This window comes from Centroberyx gerrardi, chromosome 16, assembly GCF_048128805.1.
Source record: "Centroberyx gerrardi isolate f3 chromosome 16, fCenGer3.hap1.cur.20231027, whole genome shotgun sequence".
In the NCBI taxonomy this organism is placed as follows: domain Eukaryota; kingdom Metazoa; phylum Chordata; class Actinopteri; order Beryciformes; family Berycidae; genus Centroberyx; species Centroberyx gerrardi.
In genome coordinates, this window is record NC_136012.1 from 12,273,881 (window position 1) to 12,295,375 (window position 21,495).

The 21,495-nt window shown below is 45.3% G+C and overlaps 3 protein-coding genes across 3 annotated transcripts in view; 2 read left to right on the top strand and 1 right to left on the bottom strand.

Moving 5' to 3' along the window:
* Positions 1-28: 28 nt before the first annotated feature.
* Positions 29-944, bottom strand: tmem126a (transmembrane protein 126A). Its single transcript, XM_071909737.2, has one exon. The coding sequence runs from the start codon at positions 768-770 to the stop codon at positions 153-155; it is 618 nt and encodes a 205-aa protein (XP_071765838.1). The 5' UTR covers positions 771-944; the 3' UTR covers positions 29-152.
* Positions 945-1,025: 81 nt separating this feature from the next.
* On the top strand, positions 1,026-8,496 carry LOC139919859 (dual specificity protein kinase CLK4-like). Its single transcript, XM_071909720.2, has 13 exons — positions 1,026-1,153; positions 2,254-2,414; positions 4,115-4,355; positions 5,022-5,124; positions 5,454-5,520; positions 5,638-5,754; positions 5,887-6,053; positions 6,153-6,247; positions 6,362-6,491; positions 6,581-6,663; positions 7,147-7,226; positions 7,406-7,496; positions 7,700-8,496. The coding sequence occupies exons 2-13, from the start codon at positions 2,254-2,256 to the stop codon at positions 7,859-7,861; spliced, it is 1,497 nt and encodes a 498-aa protein (XP_071765821.1). The 5' UTR covers positions 1,026-1,153; the 3' UTR covers positions 7,862-8,496.
* Positions 8,497-9,843: 1,347 nt separating this feature from the next.
* LOC144542414 (uncharacterized) overlaps positions 9,844-21,495 on the top strand; it is a 98,974-nt gene continuing 87,322 nt past the window's right edge. Inside the window, exons 1-2 of the mRNA XM_078289016.1 lie at positions 9,844-10,171; positions 10,810-10,879. Coding sequence (XP_078145142.1) covers positions 9,878-10,171; positions 10,810-10,879 — 364 coding nt within the window. The 5' untranslated portion in view covers positions 9,844-9,877. The remainder of the gene's footprint in view (positions 10,172-10,809; positions 10,880-21,495) is intronic.

Below are 21,495 nucleotides of genomic sequence, written 5' to 3' on the forward strand. Positions count from 1 at the left end.
TTAAAATGAAGGCTTTGAATTTGAATATAGGCTACACCTATTCCAGAATACGTCTGTGCGACACACATGATTTTAAAATACCAAATACAAGCCCACGACACATGAACGCTACAACAATAATGCAAAAGAATGTGTTTATTTGCACGCAAGTTTTACTCTCTGAGCTCCTCGACATTGGAGCCAAACGTTATCTTAACCAGCTTGGTGTACGTATCAAAGTGTCTGGAGCTCAGGTATGTGCCGAAGAGGGCCTGCAGCAGCAGCACCGCTCTCATCCTCCTCAGGATCGGCCTGGAAAGGTCCATCCAAAACCGGAGGAGATTTCCCTTTTCTGGCATCGGAGCTGTGTTGTACCTGGTCGCGAGGCCTACATTCACAGGCAGAGCCAACAGGATGGGGTACACTCCCCCGCCGACCACGCCGACAAGCGCACCCCGCATCAGAGCACATGAGGGACAGTTCAGGTCACCGGACAGTAACGGCTTAGACACCGCTGCGTTGTACAAAGCAAAGGTGGTGAGGAAGGGAAGCACGGCCATCGGCATGCCAGATGTGAAGCGTCCTTGCGTGACATTCAGCGCTCTCCGATATAAGCTGTTGGCTACCAGTCCCGCAAGGGCGCCATTTCCTCCCAGGTACAAGGGTCCATACATGAATAATTTCTTGTCGATTTCAGGCAGCTGTTCAAAATTCTCCGCCATCATTTCGATAACTGCAGCCCTTGGCAGTGTCTTTAAAGTGCCATTCTCTTTTGGGGTGTTTTCCGACATCTTGAAATTGCCTTAGCGAGACGTCACTTACAATATCCTCTGTTTGTAGAGAGCCCAGTTTGAGATTTCACCCCTGCCTTCGGCTTCACATTTCCGTAGTAACGTTAAGCAACACGATATTTCTCCTCAGGAACAAGACCAAAAGACAGTTGACAGGACAGGGCGCAGCCATGTTTTACCCACAATCCCAAGCGTGCGAGTGGGCGTGTTTATTGTTGGTTACGTCATGGTTAAATAAGATTCTATCGGATTCCAGCAAAACTCGCCATCTTTGAAGACGACTAGTTAGCCAGTTGTTCCATTTTCTTTGTTAGTTTGTTGTTCATTTCCATCACATAACCGCTAAATTTTACTCCCGTGAAGTACGTTATTGTTTAAGAAAGGTGAGAAGGACTCATTTAACGGCCCAAGGGGTGTCAAAAACAATGATTATTGTCAGCTAACGTTTAATGTAGTGAGTTTGATGTTGCTAGCGTTCCCGAAGCTCGACGTCTCGTGTTGGGTTGGCGACATGGCATATGTTTGTCTAACTGTTAGTTGTTGATTTAACTAGCTTTAACCATGAGCATTTCGGATGTAGGAAGTGGGTATATTGGGCTGCGGCGTTGTTTAACGATCTTAGTTTGGGAAGTGGGTATTTCCGTTAGATTGTTAACTGACTTTGTTTTCAACACTATTGGTTGGCAAGCTAAGTCAGCTAGCTAAGCTAGCGGAACGGTAGTGGCGATGGCTAGGCCGAAGTGTTTACCGTCGTAGGCCATAGATCAACAGCGAGCTAATGTTAGCATTAGCGGCTTTATTTTTGCTTTATCTGTCCAACTTCATAACTCAGAACTGTTCGAACCACTAGACCATGACTCGATGAGTACGAAATTGAAGTGATAACATTGATTGGTGGAAGATAAACTATGATGGTAGTTAATAAATGGTAGGATGATGTAATCGTATGTGAACGATGTTTAGACGTTAAGGCCCTAACCAGTCGCGAAGAGAAAGGCGTTAACGTAACGTAGGCTCCACCTCATAACTCCAGCTTACATTTCTCTCTCCAACATTTTCAGTGTTGAATAGATTGTTTACGACGTTAATAACTCAGTCACCGCCTGCTGATTGCACAATACCAATTTACGCGTTGTGCTTAAATGATTTACAAGCACAACATTCGTGTGTCTAAGTGATCTAGGCCTCTACATTGTAGTTGTGGTTAGAACTGCAGTGTTGCTAGAAATTCCAGATCAGTCTCATATGTACCCATTTGTCGTTTTGGGAAATGAGCTGAGCAGTGTTATGCTAAGCTTGTTTTGCCTGGACACAAATTTTAACATCTGGGGAAACAAATCCATTACCGATTTTGGATCTGAACCCAGGGTTTCAGTAACACTGCGTTAGATTTGTGATGCTCTAAGGATGAGTTAACTTATTACTGTGTAGTACTATAGTTTCTCAGGTTATGTCAATTAGACGTGTTTTTCATGTCTTTCAGATGCGTCAATCCAAGCGAATGCGCTCTCCGGGTGTCTGGCTCGACGAGTACAGCTGGGAGGAGCGGGTGGAGAACCGCAAGCGAAGGAAACGAGATTCGCATAGCAGCGAGAGGGAGAACAAGTCCCGAAAACAACACCGTAACAACAAGACCTATGATGGGTAAACGTTCATTCTCATACACATTCCCAAACTTTTCTCAGGTTTTTCCATTTTCATAAGGTATACTAAATGGCCAGTTTAGAAATGATTAGATTGTCGGAAGGAGTACCACAATGTATGTCTTTTTTTTTGGAACTCTGGTTAAGTTTTGGAGATATTCAGAAATCTCCATACATATTTGTATACTTTATTTAATTAAATTCACTGTCCTTTAGATAAAATTAGTTGTACATTTATCTACTATCTCAACATGGGACAATATGAGCTAGAATGGTGCAACAATTTTGACTGCAAATATTGTCAATTTTCTATACTGAATATCTTGAACTTTGAAAGTTATATTAAATAGAGATTTTTTCTTATCATGCAGTCTAGTAGTTCAAATCTATTAGCCATTTTAACGTGAGAAACGACAACAAGGGAGCAGGAAGTTGGATTTAACCTGGGAGAGACCTGAGAGAAACAGCAGTTTTGGCTGATGTAGATCAAATGAACAAATTGAGCCTATATCCCATTAATGTGTAATAAATAGCCTAAGTCCATTTAGTTCTCATTTATTATATAATTATATATAAAATGTACACTTACCAGTACAACTCTAACATTTCCCATTGACTTCTCCTCTTGCTGCCCTGGTTTCTGATTGGTCATCTGGCTAGGGGGGCTTCAGATTAGTCAACAACTTACTGTCTGCTGCACATTCAGAGTGCATGCATAATATGTAGGACAATTCTTCAAATAGTCAAATTTCAATTCCATCTGGCCAAGTTTTGCCCAGTAACTATGGTCTTTTGCAATTCAAGCTTTTTGGATGTTTCAAGATCTACTCTAATTATAATTCAGTAGGGAGGCAGACCTTTTCCTGGAAGACAACCGACACCACCAGGGTGCTAGGGCTCTAGGGGTTTCCTGGTCTTTTTTAGATGCTTGGGCGCTAACATGACCTGTAGGGTGGGTGTCATGAAGGGGGTTGAAGACGCTTGGAGGGCACACAACAACCTTGACGAGCAAATATAAGGATCTTGGAAGACCAGTTCAACAGCCTATATAAGCAACTATTGACAATGCAGAGCCTTATATGAGGAATAGGAATAGGAATTATTGGGGATTTGGGCATGTTAGATGGGCAGAAAATTGGGTAAGTGTCCGAGTGACTTCTAGGTGTTTAATACTTGGGGAGTACGCAGAATTCTGATGGCGCAGAATCTCAGATCACCTTACCCCACCCGCAGAATGTGCTGAAAAGCTTTCAGCAGCCTTCAATCCCTCACACCTCAAATCTGCCAATGTGGCTCTCTGTCAAGCTGCATGTTTTTTTAAGGAAGGTGTGCTTTCACATGGTGAGTTGCCTAGGCTGGAGCTGTTTTAAAGCTAAAATGTGCCAGTATCTGCTTCTCTACTTGTTTATTTGCATACTCATAAAAGTGCTATTTCTAGAGTGATAATCCCACCAATAAAACTTCCTCTCAACCACAGCCTCTCATATTGAGCAGGATATGAGGTGTTTGGTGGCTGTAAATCAGTATGTTGCTAATTAAAAATGTTACATAAAAGGCTCTGGGATAGGGTGTCAAGCAGTAGGCTGACCATTAGCACCATCACATCCAGTCTTCTTTATTTCAGAGCTTGATCGCAGAGTAGGAGCTAGGCTCTCAAGTCCCTGTTTCTGATCTGTGTGTGTTTTTGTTTTCTGACTGCAGGCATTACCTGGAGACCCGCAGTCTGAATCAAAGGCTGGGTTCTCAGGACAACAGCGAGGATATGGCCTATGATGAGGACAGTCGCGGGGGTACCTGCAAGGACCGAGACCGTGACTGGCACCACTACAGCAAGTCCTCTGGGCGCAGCGGTCGGAGTGGTCGCAGCAGGCGGAGTAGCCGCAGCCGCAGGCACAGAGACCGAGGGCGCAGACGTAGTCCCTCTCACCACAGCTCCTACTCGGTACGAGAACCTCCTTCTCCCCCCTACTCCTCTCTCCTTTCTACACCACCAAATCGAAAGGGTCATTATCACGGGTGTTCAGCCAATGCTCAACACCTATCTCTTTGTCTCTCTGTATCTGTGTGTGTCCTACTCCTCAGTATTAAGTATGAGTTCTAGTAATGCCAAATAGGCGACTTAGCAGCTCAAGAAGTAAAGGATAGTGAGTGTTGATAAGAATATTGGAAGGGGAGAAGTGGACCCAGTATTTATACTGAAATCCTAGTGGGCTTTTATGGGACTTGATAGTAAAGATAAAGCTGTAAAGGAAGAGTTACCAAAAACTACATATAGAAAGACTGTGATCTACTTAAATTTTTTTCTGTACTACTCTGAGAAAGTCTCTCATCTGAAAATCTTGTTGCCATGTTTTTCTTCTGTAACACACACTATGTGGTGGCTGCCGCCCAATTGCCTTTCTCTGGTGGGGCTGAATTTGAATTTGCTGCTCCGTCCTTCCGTCCATTCGCCTGGCGGTGTTACTGAACGGGCCGAATCTATCCATCCCCTACACCTCCCCCCCTTGGCCTGGTTGAATGAATGACGATGATGTCGCGTTGTGGTGGCCTGGTGCTGACTGATGATGGGTTATTGATGTGGTGGCGGAATGCGGCCGTCCCGGTGCAGAGGAGGAGCCATCACCGCAGGAGCAGGAAAAGATCCAGGAGTGTTGAGGATGATGACGAGGGTCACCTCATCTATCACAGTGGAGACATGCTGAGAGCGAGATGTATAGAATATATACCTTTTTTCTACTGTTGTTCACACTCTGTCTCTCTCACTCTCTCTTGTTGTCTGGATTGTTGTTCAGCTGCAAAGACTAAAATTAGAGGCTAATGTACTTGGGCCAATAGACTTAATAAATTGTATGGCTAGATAATACTCTGCAGTGTAACATAATGAGCATTGAGTTTTATGCCAGTGGTCTCTGTTCAGAAGCCTGTTATAGTAGCATAGCTGAACAGAGGCGTGTAACGTCAGGCAGTGAGCCAGCCAAAGGGCAGTGTGTTCCCCACCGTCAGTGCCGTGGTTATAACTTCGCCTCTTCATTCCCTGTAGATGAGATTCTGTCTACTCTAGGAGAGGGTGCCTTTGGGAAGGTCGTGGAATGCATTGATCACACTAAGTAAGTATAGAGGAGGTGATATTCATGATAGCTCAATGTTTTTCATTAAATGCTTTATTCTATCGTGCTTTCTTTCACCCTCATGATGGAAAATGTTTGTTTTTGTGTTCTTTTCAGCGATGGAGCTCGTGTGGCTCTGAAGATCATTAAAAACATAGACCGCTACCGTGAGGCAGCTATGTCTGAGGTAGAGGTGCTTGAGCAGATGAACTCCCTGGACTGTGATAGGAGATAGTAAGTAGTTCCATAGTATTTGCATGAAATGAGAAGCCTGCTGACATTGTGAAGTCATCACAAATTAAATAAATGTCGCGAGTTTGCTATGAGATGAACTTACTTGCCACCTTCACCTTTCCTCCCTGTCAGTGCGTGTGTGCGCATGTTGGACTGGTTTGACTACCATGGCCACGTTTGTATAGCCTTTGAGCTGCTTGGCCTCAGCACATACGATTTCCTCAAGGAGAACAACTTCCAGCCTTTCCCCGTAGAGAACATCAGACACATGGCCTACCAGGTCGTCCGAGCTGTCCGATGTGAGTAATGGACGCGTGCACAGATCAAAGTCTGGCAAAGCTATGTGTTTTAGAATGTACTGTATGTGGCTTCTATTAATTTCTCCGTTTGTGTTTCAGTTCTGCATAAAAACAAGTTGACTCACACTGACCTGAAGCCTGAGAATATTCTCTTCATTGACTCAGAGTATGACATTGAGTACAACGCTGAAATGGTAAGAGTCCTAATTTAGTTAAATGTTTGTCTTCAGAAGTCATGCCTGCTGATGTCGTGAAAGACCAGAAGCTCTGTCTGTGTGAGTAGCATGCGTGTTTTCTTGTTCTCTCAGAAACGGGATGAACGGACGTTGAAGAGCGCGGATGTGAAAGTCGTGGACTTTGGGAACGCCACGTATGAACATGAGCACCACACCTCTGTGGTGTCCACACGGCACTACCGCGCTCCTGAGGTCATTCTGGGTAAGCATCTGTTTTATAGCACTGCATAGAGGTTTTAAAGGGAAGTCATGTGGTGGTGATTTGTTATTTAGCTAATGTACCTCTTTCAGATCTGGGCTGGGACCATTCCTGTGATGTCTGGAGCCTGGGCTGCATACTCATTGAGTATTACCTCGGATCTACTCTCTTCCAGGTAGGTGGCAGTAGAAAACACAGGCATTTCTCCACAAGTATTTCTCCTCTGATATTCACTGTATTAGTCTGCAATAGTGCTGAACGATTTTGAAAAAAATCTAATTGCGATTATTTTGACTGATATTGCAATTGTGATATGATTTGCAATATTAGAGGTAATGGTCATTTTTACATCATTATTCTCATTTTCATTGAAAAACATATTAAAATGATTATGGTGTGATTTTTGCGGGGATCTGTACCAAACAAAGATGTTTTCTTAAGTCTGTAGAATATGATGTGTAGGCCAGGACATCTCTGCAGCACAACAATATTTAATTTAAAATGGTATTTTGAGACACATTTCGCCTTTAACAAATATGCGATTGTAAAATTGCGATGCGATTGTAAAATTGCAGTAGGCCATATTGCGATTTCGATAAAATTTTGATTAATTGTTCAGCCCTAGTCTGCAAGTGGCTCATTTTGTTCTCTTCTTCAGACCCATGACAGTAAAGAACACCTCGCTATGATGGAGAGAGTCCTGGGCCCCATCCCCCCAAACCTGCTGCAGAAAACCAGGCAAGAGCCCACTGACATTTATCAGTCTGGGAAAAAAATGTATGGAAGAAAACGTCATTTAATGTGATTTCCCTAACATCTTATAAGATGTTTGTTTTTTGAGTGGTATATGGTGTGCTTAAGTGCTTGTTAATGAGTTGGGCGTGAGTTCTGCTGGCTAATTATTCTATGTTGTATAGGAAACGGCGGTATGTCCACCGGTACAAGCTGGACTGGGATGCACACAGCACTTCTGGGAGATATGTCAGGAAACACTGCAAGCCACTCAAGGTAAGAAGAGAACTGCTGGTGGGAGTCAAATAGATGAAAGCTATGTTTAAAATATCATAGCGGTGCACACATTATACATAGAACCACTGTTAAAAGCAACCAAAAATGTGATTCCACCAGAACCATTGAGCTCATGACAGTAGATTTAAAGAGACTGATTCCGGCTTGTTGTTCCTCTCCTCCCCCTCCTCACCTCCCATCAGCAATACATGATGTCCCAGAGCGAGGATCACCATCAGCTGTTCGACCTGATAGAGAAGATGATGGAGTACGACCCAGCCAAGCGCCTCAGTCTGGATCAGGCCCTCCGACATCCCTTCTTCTCCCCCTACCGCAAGAGCAGCAGTAGCAGCAAAAGAGACTAAACTCCTGAACCTCTGACCCATAACCAGGATCAGGACCTGGCTGTCACCATGACATTTATCATGGTGGCACAGTGCCAACCTCTGCTTTCTGACTCTCCAGGAGAGCTGCAGTTTACCCGACTGTATCAGTCCGCCTGCCCTGCCCGGTCTTAAACCAGTGTTTCTCAACCTCTCAGTAGGTCTCCATCTGTGGGATGTTGTTGACTTAATGACCCTCCCCACCCCCACTCATCTCATTTTTGCTATTTATTTGCCATTGTAGTTTAAAAATGTACTGTAGCTTCTGAACGTATACTGGTGCTACTGAGTTTATTTTTTTATTTTTTTTGGTGTGTTTTCATAATCAGATTTTGTCTGTTTGCATGTTTGTCTTTACTCCATTGTGAAGCTGGTGGTGGTTGGTGGTGGTTAAAGTAACAGGTTGAGAAATGCTTTACTCTGGGTGTCTCTATCTTTACTAGCATTAATTTATTGAGCATTGTAGAGACATGAAAGCTGTTGTGGGCAGAAAATCTTTGTACATAAGATTTGTTGATTTGTGCAATTTTTGTTTCCTTTTTCACTGTGAACGGATTTGTAACTTTTGCAGTAACATTGTGTACTTTTTCTCAATAAACTTGAATAGATCAAAGGAATTTCTGTTGGCCATATTTGTTTACGTGCCCAAGTGAGTGGCATGTCTTAGTAGTTGGTCAAATGTGGTGCAGTAGCCGCCTCAAGCCATGGGATGGCAGTAAAGAGCTGTTGTATTAGAACTGGACTCAGGACAGTCCACTTGAGTTGGCTGCCTCTAACGGCGACCGAGGACCAACGTGGTATGCCTACCGGGACACTGTAAACCTTGATCCGTAATTGTAGTGTGGTAACTCTGCTGAAATGATCAGCAGTCTTCAAATAAATGGAAAACATTCGTTCCCTCTGAAAATGGCTTGAGATTTCAGCCCGCTTCGTTGTAAAACAGTTGGCTCTACATTTGTCTACAAGAGTTGGGAATAGACTGCAAATTGAGTAAACGATTAGCTATATTAAACTGTTTTGATCACTGCATCAATCTCAGTAAACTGATCGGGGTGAGGATCACCGCCCTCACTGCATTGCGCGCGAAAATAGCCCACAGGCTCTGGATATTTCTCCATAAACGGGACATAAATTCAGGGGCTTCAATTGGGAGTGGCAAGGTATGGGCACTTACCACACTTCAGCCTTTAAAGTGTCTCCACATTTGATATAGAAGTTGTTTTTTGTGTGTTTTTTTTTTTATCATTATGGAGAGCAAACATCAAGCAAAAATAGCCAGAAATGCATCTGGAAGCCACATCCAAAAAGGCATTAAAAGCGACGTGTGTCTGAGAAAGGTAGTTTGTGGACCTGCGTTTGATCATTTATCACATTCGTCATTGTTCCAGCTGTCCCCAGAACTTCAGTCGATAAGCGGGTTTGGGAGTTCTGGTTGCAGTGACATTAGATGCAGGCACTTTGCCATCCCTAGGGTTTAATACATTGACGTCCCTGCAATATTAAAATAATTGCTCTCAAGTTCAGCATTACAAAGCTTTGACTCGCTTCATCGTCTCGCTCAGTCAAAGTTGTCAATCTGCAGCCTCCCACGTGGTCAGCAGGGCGGGCGCATCTCATCTAGTTGAACATGCAACTTTGGGAGAGACAAACAACTTGACCCACGGCTAGTTTCACATCCATATAGGCTATACCCACTTGCAGGAAACAACGACCTGCAATTCAGAAGGCGGCTCTTCTCTGGTTCGCATCCAGATCGCTCCCATCTGTGCCTGGCATAACCCGGTGCGCATTGCTGCCTCTTGTTCCAAGACTAATTTAAGACAGCGCTTTGAACCCAGTGCGGAGTGTGCTGGAGCTGGGTGTCGTGAATGCGTATAGTGCGCTGCTCAGTCCGCAGAGTCCGATTAGAATTCGGTTGTAGAATTGAACCACTGTACCGGGACACTTTTTGTTCGTCATTTACTGCCCACCAAGACGAGTTTGAAGCCGGATTTCAGCATGGATACAGCGGGCGACTCCATCGGGGAGAGTAAGCCGGTGTGCCAGTGCGCGCCCAAGTCCGCGGTCCAGCGGTGGCTGCCAGGTTTCCCCGTTGCCGTGTGTTTGCTGTTGTCTCTGAGCTCCATCACGGTGTGTCTTCTGATGAGCTTCAAGACCTACCAGCTGGAGAGCCGACTGCAGATGGAGATAGACAAAGTGTCCATCTTCCACCCGCCGCACAGTGCCTTTCTCAACGAGGATGGGACCCTAATTCCCGAGCTGAGCACCTCAATTGGAAAGCTCGTGGAAGAGGTATATAGCCTATTGTGGATATAATGGATGATAATTGATTGTCTTAATTAATCAAAACTTGTACATTTTATTATCAAATAGATACGCTGGATGAACCTCGAGCAGACGCACTGCTCAGCGTGCGTAAAGTGTGCGTAATAACAGGAGAACAAATGCGCCCGCTCTGAGATTTACAAACACACAGACCGTGCAGTTTTTGATAATTGTACCCTGATTTCCCCTCTTTAAATCAGCCCTTATTTTAATGTATGACCTTAGGGATCAACCACGCATGCAGCTGGCCAATTAGTTTGCAGTTAAAGCTCTTTATAGGCGACATAACTGCTGATGATAGGCACCAACCTATAATTTTATCACATGGAAAATAAATTGAGGAAACTCTTTTCATTCTAGAGCTGTATGTAATGGGACAAAGATTATGATCTGCAAATTGTTAATGGTAGTCATTGAGATTATTTAAAAGCTCATTCCATGAGTTTTTTTTATCTTGAATGCTTTCCATTGATTTGCCTGGGCAGTTTTCTCATAACACAGCCCACTCTGTAGCCTACAGTTTTTGACATCCCATTGTTTTGTATGTAGAATATATTGATGGATATTTAGCTGATAATGGGATTTTCTTACTGATCTGTCTGTAGAAAGTGGTGGTGCTGATGCCGAAAGTGCGGGCGGCAAGGGATGCTGGTCAAGAGTGTTCCTGTCCCCCAGGTAGGCCAATGTCTCTCTAATTCTGTCTGGTCCTTGTAGTGTTAGCACCCCCCCCCCACCCCCCCACCCCCCCCCCCCCCCCCCACACACACACACACACACCTCAACACCCAACACACATAGACAAAACAGACAAACATGACAAAATCTATGCCTTTTTTCAGGTAAAAGTGTACAGTGTGGGCTGATGAAAATGGGCACGACTGCTTTCTGTCCGTCTGCTGATGCTTTTTGGTAGTTCTCCTGAAATGTGAGAGTGTGTGTGTTGTGTGTGTGTGGGTGTGTGTGTCTCGGATGAGTGCCTCTCTGTGGAGGATCACGGTCCCTATAAGCCTGTGTGGGGCCCATAGTGGGACAGGAGGGCTCACGGTGAGCCCTTGATAAGCGCTCATCAGATGAGTGGGCAGGACGTCCAGCCTGAGCCCTGCTGCCTCGTGTCAGTGGGGGCTGCTCACTTTAATAGATGGACCAGCCGTGTGCCAAGTTTGGCCGCGTTTGGCGTGCGGTGTTCATTACAGAGCTTGTGATAGTTCCTGGGGTGGAGAACAGTGTGTGACACACATAATGTTACACACCCGGTCCCACGCCGTCCCCCTTTATGAGGGGGAATTATTGAGAAAGCTGGTATTTCCTTCATATCGGGGAAATGTTCCCTCTGTGATATTTGATGTGCTCGTCTTACTGTGTGAAGTGGTTATAGTTGCTATGAGGCATGTCACACATTATGGTAAAGTGTGAACATCAGTGAGTGTGATCCTTGCTGTGTTTAAGGTGTTATTGCTTATTTAATGGTCTGCACAAACTGTCTTACCTCCTCCAGTCGACATCTATGGAAAGGAAAGCTGCTCCTTATGGGTTACAGGAGGCAGGATTTGTGTGTGTGTGTGTGTGTGTGTGTGTGAGTGTGTTTTGTTGAAGATGACCATTCATTGCCTTCCCTTTTTGGAAAATTTGCAGCTTGCTTGTGTTTTGTGCTCTTTAACTGTTGCATTCAGAAGTTCAGTTGGAAGTCGAGTTATTCAGATGCACATCGACTGATCTGAGGAATTATCTCTTCCTCCCCTGCCTCCTGTCTCTTTGTCTTTGTCTCTGTGGGTGTGAAAGGGCCGCACAACATTGCAGAACAGGTGAAAGCGTTCACACAACTGGAATTTCTGGACCACTTTCAACACATTCCGTTTTCCTGTCTGAAGTCTGCTGTGCCAAGATAGCCGGCTGGCTGTGCTTGGCTGCTTGGTTAAGTTGTTGCCAGTTTTTGTTGAGCGCACCGAATTAAGCAGAGTCCAAGCCAAACATTGTTACTGCACACTGTCCCGCTCTGCTGTAGTTCCACCTCCTCTATACAGCCATATAGGAACCTTATGACTTGGTAGAAAGGTAATCAGAGGAACCTGATTAGGAATACCCCGTCCCGCCCTTGCAGTTACTCGTGCATTTTAATGTAATAACTTAAGGATCATATTATTGTATCAGATGTTGCATCCCATTTTCCTGTCCATTTTGCTGAATTGCTGTATAATCAAGTGGTTTTGGCACTGGAATACGATGCCACCGCAAGTATTCAGAAGTCTATATAAAGTGCTCTCTTTCCAGTATCTGGCCTAAAGTGTGGTGTTTTGTTTTTGATGAAACAAAGGGCTATTTTGTTTGTTGGGGCTTTGATGCAACTAAAAGCCTGTGGCCATATTTTTTTTTTTTTACTGTCTCCACAATTAGATTGCTCAATCCAGACCTGTTAACATTTCTCCACAAAGTGTGTTTATCTCGGAGGAGAGTTTCTCAGACGATAAACCTGGGTTTGGTTTTGCTCTGGGCCTTGGGTTCAAGAGGCTGATGCCAATTTGAAACCACGCTGCAGCAAGAATTGGGTGCTATCAGGTGTGTGTGTGTGTGCGTTGGCATGCATGTGCTGTGGGTGTACAATTATATTTTACTTGTGCATGCATGTTTTCATTTTATCTGAGCTGTGCTGCCGTGCCTACATGTGTGCATCCATTCTCTCAGTTATGTGTCTTTGTATCCTCTGTGAGCGTGTGTGTATACATCACAGTCCCGTGTGTGTGTGTGTGTGTGTGTGTGTTTGTACATGTGTGTGTGAGTCTGACTGTCTGTCCCTGAGCCTTTGAGGGGCCGACAGAGGCACCTCTCTCAACACGACACTGTAAGAAGAGACCCCTCTCCCTTTAGCACCAACTCTTGCCACCTGAAACCTGAAGCTCTCACAGCCAGGATCATAGGCCAAGGTATTTCTGCCTGTATGTGTGTGAGAGAGACACACCACCACAGGCAGCGTGAGCGGCATTTCTGCCATTGAAGCTATGCCCTCCTCGTCGGGGAGCTCACCTTTCAGCGTGCATAAACACAGCGGCCCAATAGGGGGCAGCACTTCAGCTGCGCCGCAGAAAATGATGATGCTGGATTCTTGTTGAATCGCTACTTACTGAATTACGTCCATCCGATGACTAGATGAAAAATGACTGTATTTTGAAGTCACGGTCCCCCTGGTTCAGTGGCTGCTGGAGTAGCAGAGATACTGTGTCTGTAAATGGGATTTCAACCCGGTCTTGGACTCGAGGCACATTCGTCTCCGCTGTCCCTTCGATGAAAGCAGCATCGTGACACATTTATGCTCACCCGATGTGACAGGCAGACAGCCATAAGGCTTAGGCCAACCATGTCACTGAGTCCGGCTCTGTTTAAGAGCTTCAGGTGTTTGCAATTAACACTCCCCCGTTCCCTCAAGACACACACTCACACACACACACACACACACACACATTCGTTACTTACGCGAACGCACACAACACATCTACGCTGCCTTGCTTAATTGGAGCCATGTGTGGCCTGTATGTGTCTTGTGTAGGGGGAGTGTATTGTCATCTCTGCAATTTGCATTAAAAGCCTATTTAACGGGTCTGATACAGGCTAGGGGGCACAAAGTCTACCCGCACTTGGGCACCGGCCCAAAACAACATGCCAGCCAACCACACCCATTAGCAGCGGAGCCCAGACGGGGTCACCCAGGCCCTGAAGCCTGGTGCGACTACGCTGCAGCAGCGGCTGCCCAAACAATGCACTGATGCAGTCAGCACCTATACATATCGCTGTTGTCGCATGAAAACCTTCTAACTCCAGTTTTGGTGATGTTCATGAACTTCAACTGAGGAATTACATGGTCTTCTGCGGTTTGAGAAAATGCTGTGACTCCTTATGAAACCTTTTCAAAACCCATTGGATAAACTCAAAAATACATGCTGATCGGGCTGAAAACAAGGCTGTCTTTCTTAGTTCCTGAATAATTACCATTTGGAAGATATGAGGTTTTCACCCGCCAGCAACAATATGAAAACCCCTCAAGGGATTGTGCACAACACATGCTGCTTTGTCTAAATTTTCTGTTGAACTGTGCTGCAATGCATTGTGGTTACATTGTAAGTGGCTTGTTAATGAGTAATTACAGTATGTCACACCTTTTTGTGGTCAAATGGTTTATTCAAGTTGAAGTTAAAAACATAGTTGCATAACCTTGTATGATCTGTGATAAATCGTGATCTGAGAACGGCAGCTCCTTAAGCCAGTGTAGAATATCTAACCCTTTGGTGTTAGTGTGTGTGAGGGCAAGAGGTCAGACCGCTGGCTGTGTGATCGGATCAACTTCCATCAGATAAGAACTCATTTAGGCACTTAGAACAGGAACACAGAGCCTCGCGTGTGTGTGTGTGTGTGTGTGTGTGTGTGCGCATTTACATAATTGAGAGGGCATGCTCACAGCGGGGTTCCTTGGACGCATTTAATGTGTAAACATGCAGCCAAAACAATATTTTCCGACTTACACTCATGTCTGTTTTCTGCATGAGTCCAGGTATTTGTATTTGCTGTGTTTCTAAGCTCCTCTATGTGGTAGGTAACTATTATACTCCCGCCGTTGGCAGGAGTGTAATGTTTAATAGCTTTTAAAGAAATATAACGTCTTGTACGGATCCCATCGGAGGTCTGCTGGTGTTAACCTGCCCGTCTGGGGATCAGCCTCCAGTCCTGGAGAGAGAGGGGGGCAACACACTCTCCCTGCCTGGCTTCCTGCTCTCCAACCCCGAGGAGGAGACGGGGAAAGCCGGCTTTTGGACATGCGGACCCACGCTGGGGCCAGCACCCCCCCCCCCCCCCCCCCCCCCCCCCCCCCAGGGCTGCATTTGATTTTAAAGCCATCATAAATCAGACAGGAAGCCAGGAGTGTATGCAGCTACCTATACAATCTATCGCCACAGGAGGAATACATAGGCCATGTAAGATCCATTAATGACCCTGTAAAACAATAAACGCAGGAAATTTGTTTTCATAAGCAGTCTCATTTGAGATTTGTTCCGCCATTGCTGTGGGCTGTAGGCAGTTTCTTTATGTATTAATATGTTTGAGCATAGCATATAACTAGCTGTGTGCGCACACATGCATGTTTGCATATGCCAGTCTTATGTATATGTCTTTTTGTGTGTGTGTGTCTGTCTGTGTGAATGTATGTGTGTGTGTGTGTGTGTTTTTAGTGCATGTGTGTTTGTTTTGATGTCTGCAGGCATATGTTTTAGAGTGTGGCTCAGTGACTGACTGTATTGCTTTAAATTCACGTTGTATGAAGTCAGTTATGAAGAGAGTATCTTGTGGCAGAAAGTCCAGGTGGCTTATTACATTATGCTGCGGGGGAAGGATATTTCAAACCAGGGAAGAAAATATACAATTTTTAAAATACAAAATACTTTCTATCCCACTGCCACACATAGTTAAGTGAGATCTTGTGTCTACGCACACACACACACACACACACACACACCGCCAACTCTTCCTATTCCCAGACTACAGAGCTGTAGTTCTCTATGGCATTTTCCGAAATGCCACAGAGAATATAAATCTCTCCCTGCTGAAGCACACAGGACTGCAGACAGGGATGTAGTGGGAAAAAAACAAAAAAGCCTAAACTCAGTTTACCCACCTCTTTATTTGCAGAATAGAGTTTACCCAACTTTTGAACCTGACGTGCATCTTTATGAGGTAAATTTATAGGGTACATCAGAGGAAGTAGAATCAAACTGATGGGGATTGCGTCTAAGGAAAAGAAGTATAAAATGCAATTGATTTTTTTATTGGTGGTTGTTTGCCTTATGATGATCACCGACTGGAGGCTATGTTCAACCAGCTTTTTATTTACCGCTGCATCACTGACTGCAGATAGCATCAGCATGTGGACAGAGCTTCACCGCACAGCTGTGCTAGACTTGGGTCTTTAGTTTCCTTTGGTCCCACAGCCGATGCGTGTTATTCCCTCCGGTCGGTGTTAGAGGGGAGGCAAAAGGAGCGCCACTCCTGATATCTTGTTCTTAGTTGGAGGATGATCTTGGAAGGCCTGAGTGTGATGGGTTTATTTGTGGAAGGAGAGGGAATCTTGTCTATTGGAGAGTGGGAGATATAATTTAGTTTGGAGATGAGCATGCCTGTATCGTTAAAGTCATAGTCTGGGGAAGGGGATCATAGGGATGGGTTCAAGAGGTACTTCTGGATGGATGGACTAAATCCCCCAGGTGTGTATGTGTGCGTATAGCCCTCCTTGACCCTTGGGCAGCACACACACACTACGCACGCTCACCCACCCACCCACACACAAACCACACCCAGACCTTTTCCCTCTCTGTCTCTCATCAGCCTTCTTATTAAAGTTAGCTTTATAAAACCACAGTGTTTAGCACCGGGGCCGACTTGCACATTCTTCCTTTTGAAAAATAAACAGCTGGACGCAGGCAGGCCAAACGGCAGCCCAAACGGCAGCCCAAACGGCAGCCCATGAAGGGCCACAAGGACCCCAGGAAACCACCGAGGAGCAAAGGGCCGGGCACCGTGCAGCTGAGGATGGGCAGAGCACACACTCTGCACATGGTGGTGTGTGTCATAACAGCCAGTAGGGATTATCTACAGAGCAGCTCTGAAGGTGTGACAGACTCCATTACCGCCAGTTACTTCATTGTTTGATGGCAAGTGTTGCTGGAGGCAATTACCCTTTTAAGTTAAATGTCACATTAGCTGTCAGACCCGGCTGAGGTAATTGAAAGCAAGAAGTGACAGAGAGCGGGTAGAGGAGGAAAGAGGGATTATAGTGTAGCTGAAGGATTTTGCATCCATGTGTTCATATTTAAGCAGCAGATTGTACAGGTCGTCACCTCTTCAGATGGCTGGCAGTAAAAATACAAACCTCCATTAAGAGCCAGCTATTGAGCAACAGCTACATAACAGCCTGTTTATGTTGACATCATTGTCTTTTTCCAGGCATCTCAGAGGGCAGAGGAAGTACTATTTATGAGGTGGGCTAATGAATTGGAGGCCAACACAGTGTTGTCTCATGTTCCGAGTAGTGCCGTATAGTGAGGGTGCAAAGGATAATAAAACTAGGATTATTCTCCTATACAGCCCTATCAGAAACATGTGCGCCAAATGAGCGTGCTTCTTATTACCATAGGTGGATGGAAATGAAACAAAGTTGGGAAATTAAACGCAGTACAGTGCACTGTGGAAAGATATTGTTCATTGTTGAAAGCATGAAGGAGCAGTTGTACTATAAAGTTTTTGTTGTTTATATATTCACACCCCCAGAAGAGAGAGAATTTGAAGAGGTTTGAGATTTGAAAAAGGTACGACATCAAGTACAGCTTGTTTTAGATTTGCTATTTTTCATACAGAAACGCACTGGAAACGTCTGACGCACATGCTTTCAAAGGCGGCAATTGTTTTCAATGGCCCAGTGCGCACTAAAAGCATCAAGTGGCGCGTTCAACCACAGGGACGCATTTTTCCCATCTTGGATTGATTTAAGAACATCATCACAGACTAAAGGGCTGTTTATCATGGGCTTTCTGGAGCCACAGTGACCGTTTACTTATTTCAAGACAGACTGATCTAAAAAGGTTATATTTCTTTATACAAGGCGATATATTTGTATTTGTTAGTTATGTTTCTATGTCCATATTATGCATGTTTGTGTTCAGAAGATTGACGTCAGGGCTTGATATAAGTTTTCATCAGTTTAGCAACTTGACAAGCAGCCAAGACTTGGAGGAGGACAGCTAATTAACAAAATCCCAAACACTCACACACATAATATATGGCTGCAAACTAAGAAGGTATATAGGCTTAGTCTAGCTGGTGTCCAAGTATAAACTATATATCATTTATATAAGACTGTAGAACAGGTTAGAATATGAGACTGTAGAACAGGCTATGGAGCATCCATTAAGTAACTCTAAAACAGAAAATATGAAAATATAAGCATTGTAACCCTTCATGGTAGTGAAATGCAAGTGTTCTGTATCAAATGAAGCACATCAATTATCTCATCCACTGCATTCAGGCTTCAAAACTACAGCAACAAACTATTGCCAAATACTTTTAAGATGGAATTTGTTTGATATAAGTGATTGATGAATGATTTTTAGCAACTATAGCAAACTTATTTGATCATTAGAACAATACCATACAAATATCACAGCCAACCCATAAGCCCCTATGGGAATGTTATGATGATATTATAGGAGATAAAAAGTGCCATAAAGTAGCATAAGGTCACAATATCGGAATATTGTAGTAATTTTTCGTACGGATTACCATATTTTCGGTAGGGGTTAGTGTATTTTTGTCGAGAGCGAGTGAGAGTTGCAAGAGCTTGGAGCGCAGCGCGGAGCAGACCGAGTGCCGAATGTGGAAACTATTATGATGTTTTCTTTAATTATCACAAGTGGCAGGTGACAAGGTGAATAGCCTTTTAATTTGGGAGCAGAAAAACTCTTTAACACCTCCCCGTGGCCTCCGGCTGGCCGACAGCGCTGTCAGGTTAAACGCTCCCTCACTGCACCGTGTGCCTAAGCCTGTTTATTCATTTACTTAAGTGTACAGGACAGGGAAGCTCTGGGGCCTAAATAACCAAAACCCAGATGACACACAAAATCCAGATCACACACTGTTCAAATGTCTGAAGAATGTTGTTAGCGAGAGCGAAAACTAATGTCTTCACCTCCCCGTGACCCCGAAAACTCAACCAAAGCCGCAAAGTATATGAGTCGGCTTTAATTGCAATCCCATCATCTGTTAATGTGTCAAGCATGGATCTGGATCCACAGCATTAGGTTTTCAATATCAGTCATGTAGTCAGTATTTACTACCTGCTTAATCCATCAGGAATGTAGCGGGGCTGGATCCAGCTATGGGATAGGACTCACGCTAACACACCTGGATTTATTGGACAGATAGCATCTCTGGACGTGAGCAGGGCTTATTTTTCACCGCTCCAGCTTCTCCCCTTCCCAAACGCAGAGCGGAATGAGAAATCTGGGTGTCTGTACCTTGGGAGCTTTCGGGGGTGTCGGAGGTGTGAGGCGGAGCGTCGGCCGGCGATCCAGACGGCTTCACTGTGCCGAACGTGCCCCTGGTTAGTGTAAAAGCCCCTCGACAGCCTCGTCACTCTCCCAGCACCTCTTTAATGAGAGCTGGGCTCGTAAAACTGGGCCTGAACCCTTTGAACAAGCCCTCAGCATCACTGGTCCATGTTATTCTGTCATAATAGGGAGACGAGGGCATGCCGGAGTGGAGCGCGGGACGGCCCTCAACAACTTAACACCACCACTTAGGGGAGGGGGGTATTTACGTGCGGCGCGCCTGTTTTCTCTCTCTGCTTGACCTGTCCGCCCGTCTCTCTCTCCGTCTCCTTTTCCTGTCCTCCTGTCTCTATCTTTTTCTTTTTCTTTCCCTTTGCTTCCACTTCTTTCTCTCTGTCCACTGATGTGATTCTCTCCCTCTGTTTCCTCCTCTCCGTCTCTGTCGCTCGGTGTGATTTGAGGAGTGTGTGTTTAAGGCAGGCTGTGGGCTCGGGGTAGCCTGGGGCTCCTGTGCGTCCACAGTAGGTCAATCTGTTAGCCTTATGTATACATTAACCCAGAGTTCAGCCAGGAGTGAGGGGAGGGGACGGAGATGGCTATCAGGCATACTGTAAACAGAGACAGAGAGTGAGAGGGACGCTCAGCGGTTAAGCAGGGTCTCCCTCAGGTGTGTCTGACCAACAAGTTAATTTCCTGGTTTGCTAACCGCTGACAACAGGAACAGTCAATTACTGATGGCTCTATTTTGCTGAGAGAGAGAAAATGTGCTAGTGGACCGCGGGCCCCATAATTTACAGCTGCGCTAGACTGTCAGCTTTTTGCTATGGAATGTGAGTTTTGGAAGAATGACTCTCTAATGATATATTTGCCTTTTTTTTCCCCCAAAAAAGAACCGTGAATCTTCAGGGGTCTCGGTCAACTTTTGAGGGAATAAAGACGAGGCGGAGACGCATTAAACTCAGAGCCAGTGGCTGCAAGTTCAAAGCCTCAAACGGCAAGGGGGTAACCGACTAAAACACGCAGCCGCTGCACTCCGCGTATTTACAACCGTGTGTAACACATCAACGGTTTAACATCCAACCGCAATCGCTGCAGTTAAACGATCGGCGTCACTGCGCGTGAGACGGCCTGCCAAAGCCGGTGACGGGTTAATTCACTCTCCGAGGTTTTCCTGACATTCATGCTAGGATTTTACACATAGCCCTCTCCCAGCAGTGTGGATATCTGAGCATAATTACAATAATGTTGCACCGCTATTACCCTGTCTCACTGGATCTGATCAGCCGCCAAGCTAGAGGATAGACCTGGGTAGGAACGAGTGTGTCAACTGTGTGTGTATGTGTAGGTGCGTTTATACGGTCGCGTGTGATAGCATTTGTGTGTGTGCGTATCAGCAGATTGGCAGGCCGATGGCGGCGTGTCAGTGTGATAATGGGCGTTAAGCGAGCGTTAAGTGAACGTGTTAATGAGCGCGCGGCGGTGGACGCGCTCCGTGACTCGCCCGCCATTAAATAGAAGCGCTGGGATTTCCGCCGCTGCTCGATGTGTAAGTGCACGGGCCAGATGGAGGCACAGATGGGGGGAGGGAGGGGGGAAGGGGGGAGGGGGAGTGGAGAGGAGAAGGAGTGAGGGAGGAAAGAGAGGGGAGGAAATGGAGAAACTTCACTACACCGAAATATAGTGCACATGTTGAAACTTTTTATCAGTGTCCATCTGTTTTCTACATATTGAGCAAACGTTTGTGTGTGCCTGCATTCTTGTTGGTACGTGTGTGTGTGTGTGTTTGTGTGTGTCTGTATGTGTGGGCTTGCACGCCTGCTTGCCTCTGTATCTGTGTGTGTGTGTGTGTGTGTGTGTGTGTGTGCACGCCTGTCTCCGTGTGTGAGCTCTCATGCGTGAGCGTGTGTGCTCCTATTATTTCTGCATACCATCCAGCAGCCCATCTCCACTGCCAGTCTCTGTGGGGATTTCTTATCTGCATATTTGCTGTTCCACTCAAAAATCATAATAAAATGAGTCCTGAGTGCATTTTTGGAGCCAGGAGAGTATATCACAGATGTCCAGTCAGCTCGGGTTTCAGATGGAATATCTGGGTTGAACATGTGGACAATCTATCAGGTCCACCATCTCTCTTTTCTCTCGTTCTCTCTGTCCGCATTCACTCTCTCCCACAAACGTTCTCTCTTCCGTCTTCTGTTTCGCCTCCATTGT